The 16,094-nt window shown below is 35.5% G+C and overlaps 1 protein-coding gene across 1 annotated transcript in view; it reads left to right on the forward strand.

Moving 5' to 3' along the window:
• Positions 1-11,741, forward strand: part of tgfb2 (transforming growth factor, beta 2) — a 47,121-nt gene extending 35,380 nt beyond the window's left edge. The window contains exons 4-7 of the mRNA XM_073846770.1: positions 2,029-2,139; positions 3,261-3,426; positions 6,898-7,051; positions 8,162-11,741. Of these exons, the coding sequence (XP_073702871.1) occupies positions 2,029-2,139; positions 3,261-3,426; positions 6,898-7,051; positions 8,162-8,320 (590 nt within the window). The 3' untranslated portion in view covers positions 8,321-11,741. The remainder of the gene's footprint in view (positions 1-2,028; positions 2,140-3,260; positions 3,427-6,897; positions 7,052-8,161) is intronic.
• Positions 11,742-16,094: the final 4,353 nt, after the last annotated feature.

Here is a 16,094-nt window from a genome sequence, read left to right on the forward strand (position 1 = left end):
AAAATCATTAAAAAAATTTGTTGCTGGAAATGAAATAAATGTTAACTGAAATAAAAAAAATATATAAAGAAACTTAAGCTTATTTTATTTTGACTAGTTTCCAAGGCAACAATTCTCATTTATATTTAATTTAACTTAATGTACTGAAATTAAAAATTATATTAAAAAAAGAACTTTAACATAGACATATTTAAAAACAGCAAAACTAATTTAAAAAAAACTGTCAGAACACACAATGAAAGTACTAAAAAATACCATTTTTTATTTAAAAAATCCTAAAAATTAATATGAAAGCAGAAAATCTAAAAATAAAATCAAATTAAAAATATTAACAAAAACTATAATAGTATCTTAGCAATATAAAATAATAAAACATTAAAGTGTATTTTGGTTTTGTATACATGCTTATAAAAAATATTTAAATTAAAATTATGAAATTCCCTTTAGATATATTTAAAGGGATAGTTCACCCAAAAATGAAAATTTGATGTGTATCTGCTTACCCCCAGGGCATCCAAGATGTAGGTGACTTTGTTTCCTCAGCAGAACACAAACAAAGATTTTTAACAAAAACCAGTGCAGTCTGTCAGTCATATAATGTGAGTGGATGGGCACCAGACCTTTAAAAGTAAACAAAAACATGCACAGACAAATCCAAATTAGACCCAGCGACTCGTGACGATACATTGATCGTTTTTGTGAGAAACTGAACAGTATTTATATAATTTTTTTACCTTTGATACACAGCCACGTCCATCTGTCCTGAGCACGAGCTTTGCATCCGGCTCGTAACATGTGAATGCGCTCTGGCGTAGAATATGGAAACGCCGGAAGGGGAAATTGGTTAAAAGTCCCGGATGAGTTTGCGCAAGCAAATGTAATCTTTTAGCTTTAAATCAGTTTGAACAATCAGGATAAGCGCAAGTAATTACCATTTTGAATAGCCGCTATACCCACAATCTCTGTGCACTGTGTAAACAATGAGTGTCGTATACACGCGACAGATATATTGTATACTACGTCAGAGCGCGTTCACATGTAACGAGCCGAAAGCTAAACTCGTGCTCAGGAGAGATGGACGTGGTTGTGTATCAAAAGTAAAAAATGATATAAATACTGTTAAGTTTCTCACAAAAACCGATCGTTTCGTGTCTTAGGATATCAGTGTATCGTCACAAGCCGCAGGATGTAATTTGGATTTGTCTGTGCATGTTTTTCTTTCCTCTAAAGATTTGGTAACCATTGACTGCCATTATTTGACTGGCAGACTGCACTGTTTTTTGTTAAAAATCTTCGTTTGTGTTCTGCTGAGGAAACAAAGTCACCTACATCTTGGATGCCCTGGGGGTAAGCAAATTACATTTATGTAATAATTACATCAAATTACATTTAATATAAATGTAAACTGTAATACATTTTCATTTAATTGTAAAGAACTTGCAATTAAGTCCAGGAATATTACATTCAGTTCGCACTTAAGTTTATTCACTTAGTAAAATTGCCAACGTATATCCATTCAAAGTATATTTAGAAGCCTAAAACCTAAAATCCATATTTCCTACTGACACACCAAAGCAAAAGATATAAATAACAATCTTAAAACAAACGTTGTCGTGAAGCATCTACACAGTACTGTAAAAGTAATGGATGCAGTGAGTTCTGTATTGTCAGTTCAAACCCTTCATGCATGCAAGGTTTTAACAAGAATAGCAGTGCTAGCAAAAGCAACGATGAAGGTGTAGGATCGTCATCAGCGCGCATGAGCTCATAAGAGCACGAGCCCAGCGGCTCTCCATCACATTACGCAGGAGAGCGATAGAGCTGGGATCTTCAGCGTTACTGGAGTGGCTGTGATGAATGCTGGAGCTGAGAGACAGCGGTGACGCTGTGTGCGGCTCCTGAGGGATGATGGGAGTGGGCTAGATCTACATCAGGGGCCAGATCCAGAGATGAGCTCACTTATCTGCTGTAGATTATCTGACCTTGCTGTGCATGTGTGTGTTTCTCACTGTTTTTCTCTCCCACCAGACAGAAACAATGGATTCAAGATCAGCCTGCACTGTCCCTGCTGCACATTTGTGCCGTCAAATAATTACATCATCCCCAACAAGAGCGAGGAGCTGGAGGCGCGCTTTGCAGGTGGCTTTGGGTGGGGGTGCGAGTCCGTTCGTTTGTGAGTTAGGGCTGTTTCTGTGTTGGTGTGTGAGCTGGAGGAAATGAGAAAAATGCAAATCGACGTTTTCGATTCTTCATAGAGTCCACCGGATTTGATTTATACATATATTTACTTTTGTCAGAAAGAATTGGGTCTGATTAAGGCCTGAATCGGAGCAAGTCAATTCAAAACAAACATGTACTTAAAAGTCTGGACACACCTACTCATTCTAGATGGGTAGATCTATTTGTCCCGTTGTACAATAATAATAAAGTCTTCAAAACGATGAAACAACACAAATGGAGGCATGGGAATTATGTAGTAACCAAAAAATGTTAAACAAATGAAAGAATGAATGAGTCTCCACCCTTTGTCTAGATTCCAGCGTCAGATATTGCTTTTAAAACTGGTTTGAAGAAGTTTGATGGACACATGTTGATCTGATCATATTGAAATAATATTTTACTATTATTATTATGTAATGTTTTGACAGTGTTTTAATAACAGTATGTAAATGACCTAAAAGTTACAAGTTAGTCAGATCACAATTTAATAAACGGCCTGATGGGTTTAATGAACCTCTTCATGATTATTAATATCATGTTTATGGGTAATTAAATATGGTATTAAAACAAAGCACTGCAAAAAATGTTTTTCTTACTTTTCTTACTAAATTCTTAAATCAAGAACGATTTTCTAGACAAGTAAAAATTATTTTCTTGTTTTCAAAAAAAAAAACAAGTCAAAACTAAGTGTTTCTGCTTGAAACAAGCTAAATAATTTGCCAATGGGGTAAGAAAAATAATCTTTTGTTTGAAATAATATTTTTTTTGTGCTTACCCCATTGGCAGATTATTTTGCTTGTTCTAAGCAAAAACTCACTTGATTTTGACTTAAATTTTTACTTGATTTAAGAATTTTTAGATATTTTGGCTGGAAACAAGACAATCAAGAAAATAATATTTTGCAGTGAGTATATATATATATATAGCAAAAATATAAAAAAATTCTTAAATCAAGAAGAACTTTCTAGAAATATTTTTTATTTCTTATTTTGTTAATAAATACAATCTAACCCATTGTCTGGTTTCTGTGCGGCTCACAGGTATAGATGACAGCTTTGTGCACGGGGATCTGAAGATGTTTAAAAAGCGGCGTCACAGCGGTCAGTCTCCACACCTGCTGCTGATGCTGCTTCCTTCATACCGGCTGGAGTCGCAGCACAAGAGCCACAGACAGAAACGCGCTCTGGACGCAGCCTTCTGCTCCAGGTAACACCTTCTCACAAACCCTGACCTTTTCCCACAGTCTGTATCTGAACCGCAACCGTATGTTTTACACTGCACAGAGCTTCTGGTGTCTCTATAGATACTCATCTGTCATTAGTTAAAAACAGCCAGACTTCAGTCCAGTGTTATGCAATCGGCGGGCCGCATATCAAAGCGGACCGGACCACCTATCAATCCAGACTCAACTTAATCAATGAACTGGAACACTTCTCACTGCTGGATTAAAGCTAAATGTGGCTCGATTGTCTTTTAATAAAAGTCATCTGTATTCTCGTTCGTCCAGCCTATTGCTGTCACAATCATGTTTTCACTCACGTTATACAAATGTGCTGTTAATTTTATATTTCCTGACATATCGACTTCCATGAAAACATCCAGTATTAACAAGCTGAGAAGCTAGCAGACATTTCTCTTCCAATCGTAAAAAAGAAAAATCGACCTTGAAAATCATTTCAGTGGAGGTTGGACTGATCTGATTAGAGGCGTTGGCCACAATTCAGGATTTTAAGAAATCACTTGAAAGAACCGATTTATTTCCTGTGTTGACTAATTTCCTATTGGAATAGAAGGTTTGGGCGGGATGTCTCAAAGGCATCATCCTTTTCTTTTCTTTTTTTTTTTAAGTTAATAACCATTAGACATTAACCACATCACAGATGTGAACAATGATGTGCTACATTCTCACATCCTCACTCACAGACAATATGACTGATCAAACATCTGTGTTGTGCAATAATTGCAACGCATAGAAATGCTGAAATCTATTTTGGCCACAGAGAAATTACATCAATCCAATATACCTTTTGCACATTTATTCAGACTAATTACTTTTATCATAAACATTATATTTAGATTATTAACCCTTTAACTGTCACTCCCTATTTCGAACGTAGACGTGAAAATGCACTATCCAAAGTTATTTTTTTATGAAATGTACAATTTCCATGGTAATGCAATGTCTGATTTTAAAATGGTTTCAAAGGAATGAATTTTGCGATTTTAAGTTTTCAACTGATATATAATTTCTCATGATTTCATTATGCGTGATAGGGATCATTTCTTACGCGTGATAGGGAAAAAGGCAACGAAGAAAGTCTTTTTGTGAAAATAGGTCTAAACCCCTGTTTTGATGTGGATTTTTTTTAGGTGCACTCTTGTCATAAATTAATCTATTACTTTTCCTACATAATTTGTAACAAAACAAATATTAATATTAAATATTAAAAAATATTAAAATATCTATTTAGGAGTCTTAGACCTTCCCAACAATATATAGTTTGTTTGATTAGATTTGAATTTATTAGTAATATGGTGAAAAAAAATAAGAGTCCTAACACATCTGGCCAATATTCTCTCATAATCATAGCGCCACCTGCTGGCAACAGGAAATGACTTGTTTTACACTAACTTAAACATACCAAGTTCAATCTGCACCAAACTTCATCCCCCGGTTTCAAAGATAAGGCTTAAGCCTAGCTCTAGACTAAAATGTAAGTCTGACTTGTTTCAACTGAAATAAAATTGCACTGTTTGATCTTAAAATATATCAGTGCCTTTGTTTTGTCTTAAGATGCACAACAGTAATGTTTTTGTTTTTTTGTTTTTGTTTTTTGTAAGCACGTTTATAAAAATTACTTAATTGTCCTAACTGAACTATGGCCTAATCCTGGTTTAGCCTAAGCCCTGTCTGTGAAACTGAGCCTATATGTTTGATAAAAATGCTGGCCTGAACACATCTACATGCCAATAATCAATTATAGGCATAGCACCACCAAAAAAAAGCTGGGTAAGTTACCTGGCTGCCTTAAAATTTTAAGCTGAATCAACTCAAATACTAAGTTGTCAGTACAACTTAACATTTTAAGTTGACTAAACTTTTTGAGTTAACGGCAGAACTTTTGACAGTTAAAGGCAGAAAAGACTTCTTTAAAAACATTACAAATCTTACTCTTCGAAAACTTTTGACTGGTAGTTTATATTTAACTTAATATACTGTATAAACAATTTTCTTGAACATTGATGATTAATTTTGTCTAATGTTTATGGAATACTTCATATGTTGTGTGTATGAAAACACATATAGGTAATTTATGCTGAGATTAATTAATTGAATTCAATTTAATTCCAAGTATATAGAGAGAGAACTACACTGTAAAAAAAAAAAAAAAATTGTTGAGTAAACTTAAAATAATTTGTTACCCTTCTGCCTTAAAATTTTAAGTTCAGTCAGCTCAAATAAGTTTAGTCAACTTGAATAGTAAGTTGTACTTATTGGTTTGTTAAACTTAAAAGCTGGGTAAGTTACCTGGCTGCCTTAAAATTTTAAGTTGAATCAACTCAAATACTAAGTTGTCAGTACAACTTTACATTTTAAGTTGACTAAACTTTTTGAGTTGACTGAACTTAAAATGATAAGGCAGTCACAAATCGATAACTTTGTGAGTCATAACGTATGCTACAATGCCAAAAAAAAACTAAGTTATATTAGATCTGACATTACCAACCATATTCAAGGAGAAAAAATGCGAGCTATGTATTTTTTGTGAAAGGGTTCATAAATACAAGTGTGTCTGGTAAAGGCAGCTAGCAGGCTAGCTAATTTGTTATGAATGTTTTTAATATTGGTCTCGAATACACAAAGGGGACGATGAACGTGCTGGCGCATTTTGGTGGATTTTTTTTTTACATAGCACCTACAGTAAATCGACTTAAAACTACTCCGTCACTTTTTATTATACAGAAACGAGTAATATATCATTCGAAGTGAAAGGGTCTGTTTTTATTTCTGTACTCTCACAATAACGACAAAAACCATTTGCTTTTATAAAATAAATAAAGGCTATGTTACATTCCTGCAGATGCTTCCTCAGGTTCGACATTGAAGCCTTTGATGTCGAAAGTATTTTAACAGCTGGCAAACAAATTTTGCACTGAACTGTTATATTTGTGCCCTTCTCGGATTTCAGGGTGAAATTATTTTTAAATTTCCAGCAATGAAATGCATTTTTATCACTCGCCATGGTGGCAGCTCTCAGACTGGTTGTAGTAGCCTAAAGGTTTCAGCGGCAAAGAGGATTAACGTAATTGGCAGACGTGGTGCGCCGCAAATTCAAACCGGAAAACCAATCAAAAGCATCAGAATAGCACCGCTTTAATAAATGGCCTTAGCAGACGGCATCGTGCATATCAAAAACAGGCAAAGCAACAGATTAATATTATTCAACATATCCCAGATTTTTAAAGAAAATTTTTAGATGTAACCCCATTTGTAATCTTTAACATTTTCATAAGTAACTGTAATTTAATTACACATTTTTTCTCAGTAACTGTAACGAATTACTGTTACATTTATTTTGTAATTAAATTACGTAACACCATTACATGTAACTAGTTACTCCCCAACACTGCAGATTAATGTATATATACTTGTGTTTGTCTCCCTTCAACCCACAGGAATGTGCAGGACAACTGCTGTTTACGCTCTCTCTACATCGATTTCAAGAAGGATCTGGGCTGGAGGTGGATCCACGAACCCAAAGGTTATAATGCCAACTTCTGTGCGGGAGCCTGTCCGTATCTGTGGAGCGCAGACACCCAGCACAGCAATGTAAGACATACGTTTAGCAGAATTGGCTTTGAGCTATGCTTCACGTACATGCACGGAAATCAGTACACACATGTAACACACCAATATCTACAAAAAAGTCTCTTGGAGCACAATCCGAAACCCAACAGGAAGTCAGTTATTTTTTAAATTTTCTCAGCCTTTTTTTTTTTTTTTTTTTTTGCCATTTTAGGCGTCGTACTTGAACAAACTCCTCCTAGAGTTTTATTCAGATCAACACCAAATTTGGTCAGTCTAATCTAAAGGCCCGTGTGAGTTTTCATTGGAGGGTGTGTCCGTGGTGGCCTAACAAATTTCACTTAGGCATACAATGTCCAACCTGCCCCAAACTTCACATGTTTGATAACACTCCTCATCTGAAGTCATCTACATGCCCATATTCAGTTATAGTCATAGCACCACTTGCTGGCAACAGGAAGTGACGTGTTTTACGCAGTAACAAACTCTTCCTAGAGATTTAATAATATCAACATTATATTGGGGTTAAATTGCGAAGAACTTGAGTTTTCGTTAAAGTGCGTGTCCGTGACAGCGTTTGCTGTTTCACGTGGAAATATAAGTTTTTATAACTCAGCCATAAAATGTCCAATTTGCCTCAAACTTCACACCTTCAATAAGAGTCCTGGCCTGAACACATTTGAAGGCCAATATTCTCTCATAATCATAGCGCCAACTGTTGGCAAACAGGAAATAACTTGTTTTACACTAACTTAAACATACCAAGTTCAATGTGCAGCAAATTTCATATGTTTGATAAACGTGCTGGCCTGAACACATCTACATGCCAATAATCAGTTATAGGCATAGCGCCCACCAGCTGGCAGCAGGAAGTTTGGCACATATAAATCACTTTGACATATTCCTCCTATATTTACTGTAGCAAAAGCATACTGCCCACTGTTCGCTGTTTTTCTAAAGCCACCGGTCGGTGGTGAGCCCGGGTGCGAGGGCCCTTCATCACTGCTTGCAGCTTTAATTTAAATTTATTTTGTGCCTGGTTGGGAGGACTTGTCACAATCCTAGATATAAAGCTTCTTAAAGGATTCTATTTGTTAAACAAAGTGTTTTTAATAAGTGCATTTCCTATTTCAGATTCTTGGTCTCTACAACACCATTAATCCAGAAGCGTCCGCATCTCCTTGCTGCGTGTCTCAGGATCTGGAACCCCTCACAATCCTTTACTACATTGGAAAAACACCCAAAATCGAGCAGCTCTCCAACATGATTGTCAAGTCCTGCAAGTGCAGCTAGGAACCGTTCAGCTCCATTTCCGAGAACACGCATTCACACAAACAAACACATGGTAATTTAAAACCCAATCACACACATGCTGGGCAGAGTAATTCCTGCAGACTCTCAAAAACCAATATGATAAGTAAAAAAACACACATCTGAATGTGTGAACTTGTGCTGGAAATGGCCCTGTCGGCATGTGTCACATCACCCGCTCATCACTCTATGGATGTGAGTTTGGCAAACACTGGAAGTACGTGATAGGTGTCTATATGTGAAGCAAGCGGAAGAGAAAATCCCTTGTTCCATTAATTTCAAACAAACACTTCTGTTTTGTTTTTTTAATTGTTGTTGTTGTTGATTTTCTTTCCCTCAATAATATGGATATTGTTTGTTTGGTAATATATAAAACCCATGATATTGTTCACCAGTACTGGTGAAGAGCTGGAAACTTCTGGCGAAGAGTCGCCACAAACTGTACAGTTGTCACAAAACAAATTTTGAGTATGGTGTGAATAAAGCATTTCTGCATAAGGGTTGGCAACAGAAAGATGAAATATTTCGGAAGGTTAATGCAAGCCTCAGAAAGACCACCTTACATGGTGTAAAAAAGTCCAAGACCAACAAGTCATGTTGTTCCAAGCAGCCAAAGACATTTTATTCCATCGCAAACAGTCATTTAGAAACAATCTATACGTAACTGCAGACAAAATACTTCAAAGCAAAACCATTGCATTCTTGTATCACTGTGGCAGAAACAAATAGAGTTTCCATCAAATGTCCGTTTAATTAAGCCAAATGTTTTATATTGCAGATATAAACACGTAGACATTGCTCAGCGAGATTGTTGCTCTGCCATGATCTGAAAGAAAGAAGTGACCGTAGAAGTATGTTAGCGTGCACTGTAGCGCCTCTGATAATGCAACATGTACTTGTGATATTTAGTTGTGTTTCAGAACTTAACAGCGTGTGAAACTGAGCTTGCAAAGCAAGAAGTGTTTATGATTATGTACGTATATGTGGAAGTACGTTAAACGCCTTATTCTGAAGTTTAAAAATGTTTGTCTACAAATTTATGTCTAGCTAGTTCTTATTCTTGACACAGATCATTTGTAAACATCACAAAAAAAGTCCTAAGTAGAAATGGTGCCTATAACACACGTCTGGAACGTTAGTTCCTTTAGGATGGGCAGGAGATAGTCTGTACTGTATTTTAAGGTGATGTTGTTACAGTGTAATTACATGATTATGTACTGATTATTATTGATAGTGCTTTCTGTAGGGTTAAGTACATGTAACTGTCATCTTAAAATAGTATTCACACACTGTTTGCATGGTTTGAGAACAATTCACATAAAGAAATCAGCTACAAATTTCCATAAAACGCAAGCGTTTCTGAAAAGAATGACCTTTTAGATACTTACCGTGCAAAGCTATACCAGAACATGTAGGGCCTGGTTAAACTGGAATACGGGTAGTTAGTAAATATAATGCGGGGTTTGTGCTGAAATATAGCATTTAAAAGTGTCAACTTAGTGAATTCCCCCTAGAGACAGAGCGCATTTAGGCCAAGCCCACACCAAGGGGAAAAAACAATCCAATGCTCTCCATTTGTATTGCAGGAAGCTGACTCCTTGTCATTTCTGACTTATAACAAAAAATTAGAACAATGTCTAAAAGCTGCTATGTGACAAGGTGTACAGTAAACAAGCTAAAAAAACAAAACTACATTTTTATAAACTGTCGACTTAAAAAAACGAGTGTTTAAGGACACAAATAGTTGTAGATGTCAGGGTGTTTCACATTGGGGCACTCAGTTGGATCATTTCTCCAACAAAAGGAAGGTTAGGAAAAGGAGCAGTCAAATAGACCAATAAAATTTAGTTTCTCAGTATATCTCCTCCTTTCAGGGTGGTGAAATAATCCTTTGACATGGTTAGAAATAATAAATGTTTACTACCGTTAAATTTCCCTCCAGTGGGCGTCGTTCTCAGAGTAATATGACATGTTGCGTACTTTTGTTAGTCCTTAAACGCTTGTTTTTTAGGTCGAGAGTTTATAAAGCCATAGTTCTGTGTTTTTTAGCTTGTTTACTGTTTACCTTGTCATATAGCAGCTTTTAGAGATTGTTCTGATTTTTGTTATAAGTCAGAAATGACAAGGAGTCAGCTTCCCGCAATACAAAGTCAATGGAGAGCGTTGGATTGTTTTCCCCCGCCCGGTGGGCGTGGTTTTCAGATCATGACGTGTGTCGCTTTGTCTCTATAGTCCCTTATTAGAGCAGGTGAAGCTGTGACGTCACCAACTCGACAGTATTGAAAGGAAGTGATGTCATCAGAGACTGGTAAAGAGACCGAGGCGAGGGCAGGTCATTTGCAATAGGTATGTTTACATGCACTGATCAGAATGAATCCAGTCCTCAATTTCTGTTTACATGAAAATATTTTATTACATGTGCATTGCATTAATTCTGAACAAAACTGTAGCGCATTTGCAGTTCCCAGTCACCACTTTCAGAACTGGACTTATCTAAAAAGTTGCCGACTTTTATATAGTTTACTAGAAACATGTAAATAAACAAAAACAAATATAAAATTGTCCAACTATTTACATGCTTAATTTTTTTAGCTTTTGAAGGACATAAAGCTCCCCTTAATATCGTTTACATGAAAGCTTTTCATTCCGATTGAGCCACCAATCCAATTCTAAATGGATTATTTGAGTGCATGTAAACATAGCTATTGATGTGGGAAGAGCGTGTTGCTTTAGTTAAGTGAGATTTTGATGAAAGGATTTGAAGAATGTGAATTTGGACGTGTAAGTGAGAGACGGTAACCCCGGTTCATCCTTTTGAAGATGTTGTGCGGAGGCCAGCTTGACAAATGCACTGCAGCAGCCGCGGACGCTGACATCCATATCATGGAGAAATGTTTTCCACACATCTCAAAGTGTCTTCCTGAATTTGTGATTTTGTTTTCTCTCAGAGAAAGTGATCCTTTGTTACGAAGAATTGCACTGACTATTTTATTTCTACATTTTTTTTATTTGTAACTTTTGTTGGTTGTTTTTTTATTCGTAGTTGTAGATTTACCCACATAACATGAGCTGATGGTGTGAGTGGCTTCCAGGTGGAGGTTCCCCTTTGAACTAGTCCTTATCTTAACCAGTGTTGGAGAGAGAAAAAAAACTGGTGGCAGATCAGATTAGATGAGCAATGTCCATTCATGCCCAGGATTTTTAGGTGACACTTATTTTATTTGTATTAGGGCAATAATGCCAGTGGACTTCCTGCAGACACAGGAAGTGAAAGGAGACACCAGCATTGTCACACTAGAACTGTTTATTGTTATTATTGTCTGATGATGATGATGTTGATATTGTTGACCCACTATGATGTATTGTAACACATTACTGTTGTGGTGCTCTAGTGGCAAATAAATTATTTAAGTCATTGTGCGCTTGTGTATTTTTTTTTTTAATTTATTTAGACAAGCTACAGTCTTATATGCTTACTAAGGCTGCATTTATTTGTTCAAAAATACAGTAATATTCTAAAATATTATTACAATTAAAAAACAAATTTCAATATGAATATTTTGTCAAACGTATTTGATTTCTGTGATCAAAGCTGAATTTTCAGCCATTACTCCAATCTTCAGTGTCATATTTGCTGCTCAGTTTTATCAGTTATGATCAGTGCTCAATTATTAATAATTGTTCTTATTGTTATCATTGTTGAAAGTAAATGTGATTTTAAGGATTCTTTGATTAACAGAAAGTTTAAAAGAACAGAATTTTAAAACTTTTGAAACTTAAATATCTATACAGTTACTTTTAATCAGTTTAATGCATTCTTGTTAAATAAAAGATTCAGATTCATTTCTAAAGTAATTCCTTCAGTGAAAAAAAAAAACTTCATAAAAGTTTATGGATGTGATATTTTCCCAAACAATCTGCTCTGTCTAAAAAAAATAAATCGATTAAGCTTTTTTTTTTTTATCTGGTTCACTGAAATAAACTGTCAGAAAGAACAATTCATTGAAATAAATAGGATTTGTCTTTTTTCTAATCAAGTAAAGCAAGTTAAAATGGCATGTGGTTGAATAAATCAAGTATTTTAGTGAATTTCCCCAAACTTTTCTAAACTTTTCCAAATCTGAAAAGGAAAAGACTGCTCTAGCATAAACAGACTATATTACACTGGCTTATGATGAAACCTTAAACATTTAATCTCCATTTGTTTATTTAACGCAGTGAGCGTGAGCATGCTGACATAAACTACAGTGCAAACCCTTGAGTTTGTTCTGACGATGCTCTGATACTGTATATCCTCCCATTAGCCCTGGAGCTCTGGAGTCGCGCCAGCCTCATTAGCCCAGAGTTTGTGGTTCCTTATTTAGGAGTGAGACTGGAGCAGCAGAAAGCTCTGGAGACTGTCAATCTGGAATTAGGTTGGGATTGTTTAAGACTCAACTCAACATTCTACAGATAAATGCTCTGCAAATGCATGATGTCACACATATAGGCTGTGTGAGAATTGCTGGTGTTTACCAAGCTCTTGAGACTGGTGTCGAGTCTTTTTTTTTTTTTAGCTGGATGCCATTTTGGTACTTAACATGAGTCTTTGGTAATTAAAACAGCTGTGACATAGGACACAAGTGTAAAAATTAGTTTGCAAATAGTCAGTTGCTCCTGGGTTAAAAAGCTGAGGATATGAAGTCAGATTATTCTGTAAAGAAATACCTCTTGACTCCAAGTTATGTAAAGTGCACATTAATTTTACTTGAATAAATCTAGCAAAATTTTTGATTTAGAAAAATCTAAGGTTACTTAGTATATTCAAGTTTTCATAAAATGGTTCTGAGTAAACTTGAATATACAGAGCAACTTCGAGGAAGTTTCTAAGATTTTTTCAAGTAATGTTAACATTGAAATTTGCAGAGTATCCTCTGAACTTTAAAATATGAAGGGTTGTTGTTAATAAATAGGATAATATAATGTAATAATAATTTAACAAATAGACTATACAGAAACATACATACTTACACTCTTAAAAATAAAGGTGCACTAAAAGGTTCTTCACATTGATGCCAACACTCTTAAAAATAAAGGTGCTTCAAAAGGTTATTCAAGCAATGCCATAGAAGAACTGTTTTTGGTTCCACAAAGAACCATTCAGTCAAAGGTTCGTTAACCATTTTTTGCTTATTTATAATCTAAAGAACCTTATTTGCCACAAAGAACATTTTGTGAAACAGAAAGGTTCTTCAGATGTTAAAGGTTCTTTATGGAACCATTTAGACAAAAAAAGGTTCTTCTATGGCAGGGGTCACCAAAAGTTTAGATCTTACCCTAATCAAACACACCTGAGCATGCTAATCAAGGTCTTCAGGATCATTAGAGAATAACAGGTAGGTAAGTGTGATCAGGGTTGGAGCTAAACTCTGCAGCGCATTGGACCGCAGGGTAAGATTTGGGGAACCCTGTTCTATGGCATCGTGAAGCACCTTTATTTTTAAGAGTGTACATACATTGTGCATTATTTACACTGCTGTACCTGTAATATGTGACCTTGGACCACAAAACCAGTCATAAGGTTACATTTTACAAAACTGAGATGTAGGCTATACATCACATGAAAGCTCAATAAATAAGCTTTCTACTGATGTATGGTTTGTTAGGATAGGATTTGAAAATCTGGAATCTGAGGGTGCAAAAAAATCAAAATACTGAGAAAATCACCTTTAAAGTTGTCCAAAGTTCTTAACAATGCATATTACTAATCAAAAATTACATTTTGATATATTTATAGTAGGAATTTTACAAAAACATCTTCATGGAACATGATCTTTACTTAATTTCCTAATGATTTTTGGCATAAAAGAAAAATCAATCATTTTGACCCATACAATGTATTTTTGGCTATTGCTACAAACATACCACAGCGACTTAAGACTGGTTTTGTGGTCCAGGGTCACATATTTCTCCTGAATGTAAATGCTCACTTCACTCGTAAAATGAGCTACAGTGCTTTATTGCTTTCAGGCTTTGGGTTTGTGGTTGGGTCAAATATAATTTTAATTTATCCATTTAAATTAGACCTTTTAATAACAGCCTCTTTGTACAGCTGCATCACACTGTGACAAATTCATAAAAGAACCAATCATTCAAGTCCCATTACAGTCTGAGTTAAAGGTCCTTTCCTAATCCTGTCCTACCCTGCCAAATTAAGATAAAAATGCGCAAAGTTTGGGAAAAGCTGTTTTCTAAACACCCTTTTTAGATTAAAGATGTTTTTCATTCTAAGAGTGTATTTGACACTACAATGAACTTACAAAAACAATCAAAGACACTTGAATTCCTCATGGTATGAATCTTCTTTGCTAATAAGCTGACTTTTACTCATCCCAGAAGGGTGTGCGAACACAGAGCTGACGCGCAACTAGCTGTGGCTTTGTGTTTGTTTTGGACTTTCACATGCATCTTTAGGCCAAGGTCCCTTTCTTCAAATGTGGCTTACTTAGTTAGCTGGACGTTTCAAGATAACCTGGCATAAAGAAGAATAAACCAAGATTTTCCATTCTTTTAAAGCAAACTTAATTTGACCAAGCTACGTACGCTCATGGCCAAAACAAGATTCTCTTCAAACTGTTTTTATTTGCCATGTCAGCCCTTGTGAAAAAGAAGTGCACTTAAAGGGATATTTCACCCAGAAATTAAAATCTGTGGTCAATTTACTCCAAGGGTGAGTAAATTGACCACAGATTTTAATTTCTGGGTGAAATATCCCTTTAAGTGCACTTCTTTTTCACAAGGGCTGACATGGTCATCCAACATACAAGTGACTTTCATTCTTCAGTTCAACAATATATATATATATATATATATATATATATTTTTTTTTTTTTTGCTGAAATCATTCTTGGTGATTTCTAAAATGCAAGTCAGTAGATACATGTTTTGGAGAATAAGTTAAAAGCATATTAAGGAATGCAAAATTAATACCTTGGCTCCTGATGATATATTGAGGTCTTATGAAGCAAAACAATTGGTCGGTGCAAGAAACTGAACATTTGTTACCTGTAATACGAATTAATGAACTGGTTCCATTCATGAGTTAGTTCACATAATCACACTATGATGTAACGCATGTACAATTATATTATATTAAAGCAGCCAATAATGATGTGAAATGTGGATGTTTTACATAAACTGAATCAACTAGTCTAAAGTGAATCCATATAGAGTGCATTTCAGGCTTTCATCATATTGAAGATGGAGGCCTAAGTGGGATTGTAAAGAAGCAGTTTCATTATTTTACTTCATTAAACACTCCTTAACAGAAAACAAAACAAAAACACTTTTCTTTTATCTCTTCCTATCCATTTGTCTCTCTCTCTCATTGACTACTTGGTCTCTGCTTTCATTCCATCAAGTGCTCATGTGTGCGCACACACACAAAGCTCTCATAATTCAGCAGGAGAGGTTTGAGGTGAAAGGGTCTCCATTCCCTTGGGATCAGAATGATTTGGGGATTCAGTGATTCAGCCGCAGCTGGCTGTGCACAACAATATGAAATTAGTGAGAAGCATTTTGAGCGGTGATGTCAGCATGAAACCATGCAGGGACCCCATTAGCACACAGAGGAATTTTGAGACTACTTGTCAAAGGCTGTTTGTGTGTCCATTCATGCAGAAAAAAAACTAAGAGGAAAGCAACGTTCCTCTTCTCCCCAGTGTTTGTATGGAAATGCAAAGAATTCCTTTGATGCCGTGTTGACATCTGTCTCCAG

This window comes from Garra rufa, chromosome 9, assembly GCF_049309525.1.
Source record: "Garra rufa chromosome 9, GarRuf1.0, whole genome shotgun sequence".
Lineage (NCBI taxonomy): Eukaryota > Metazoa > Chordata > Actinopteri > Cypriniformes > Cyprinidae > Garra > Garra rufa.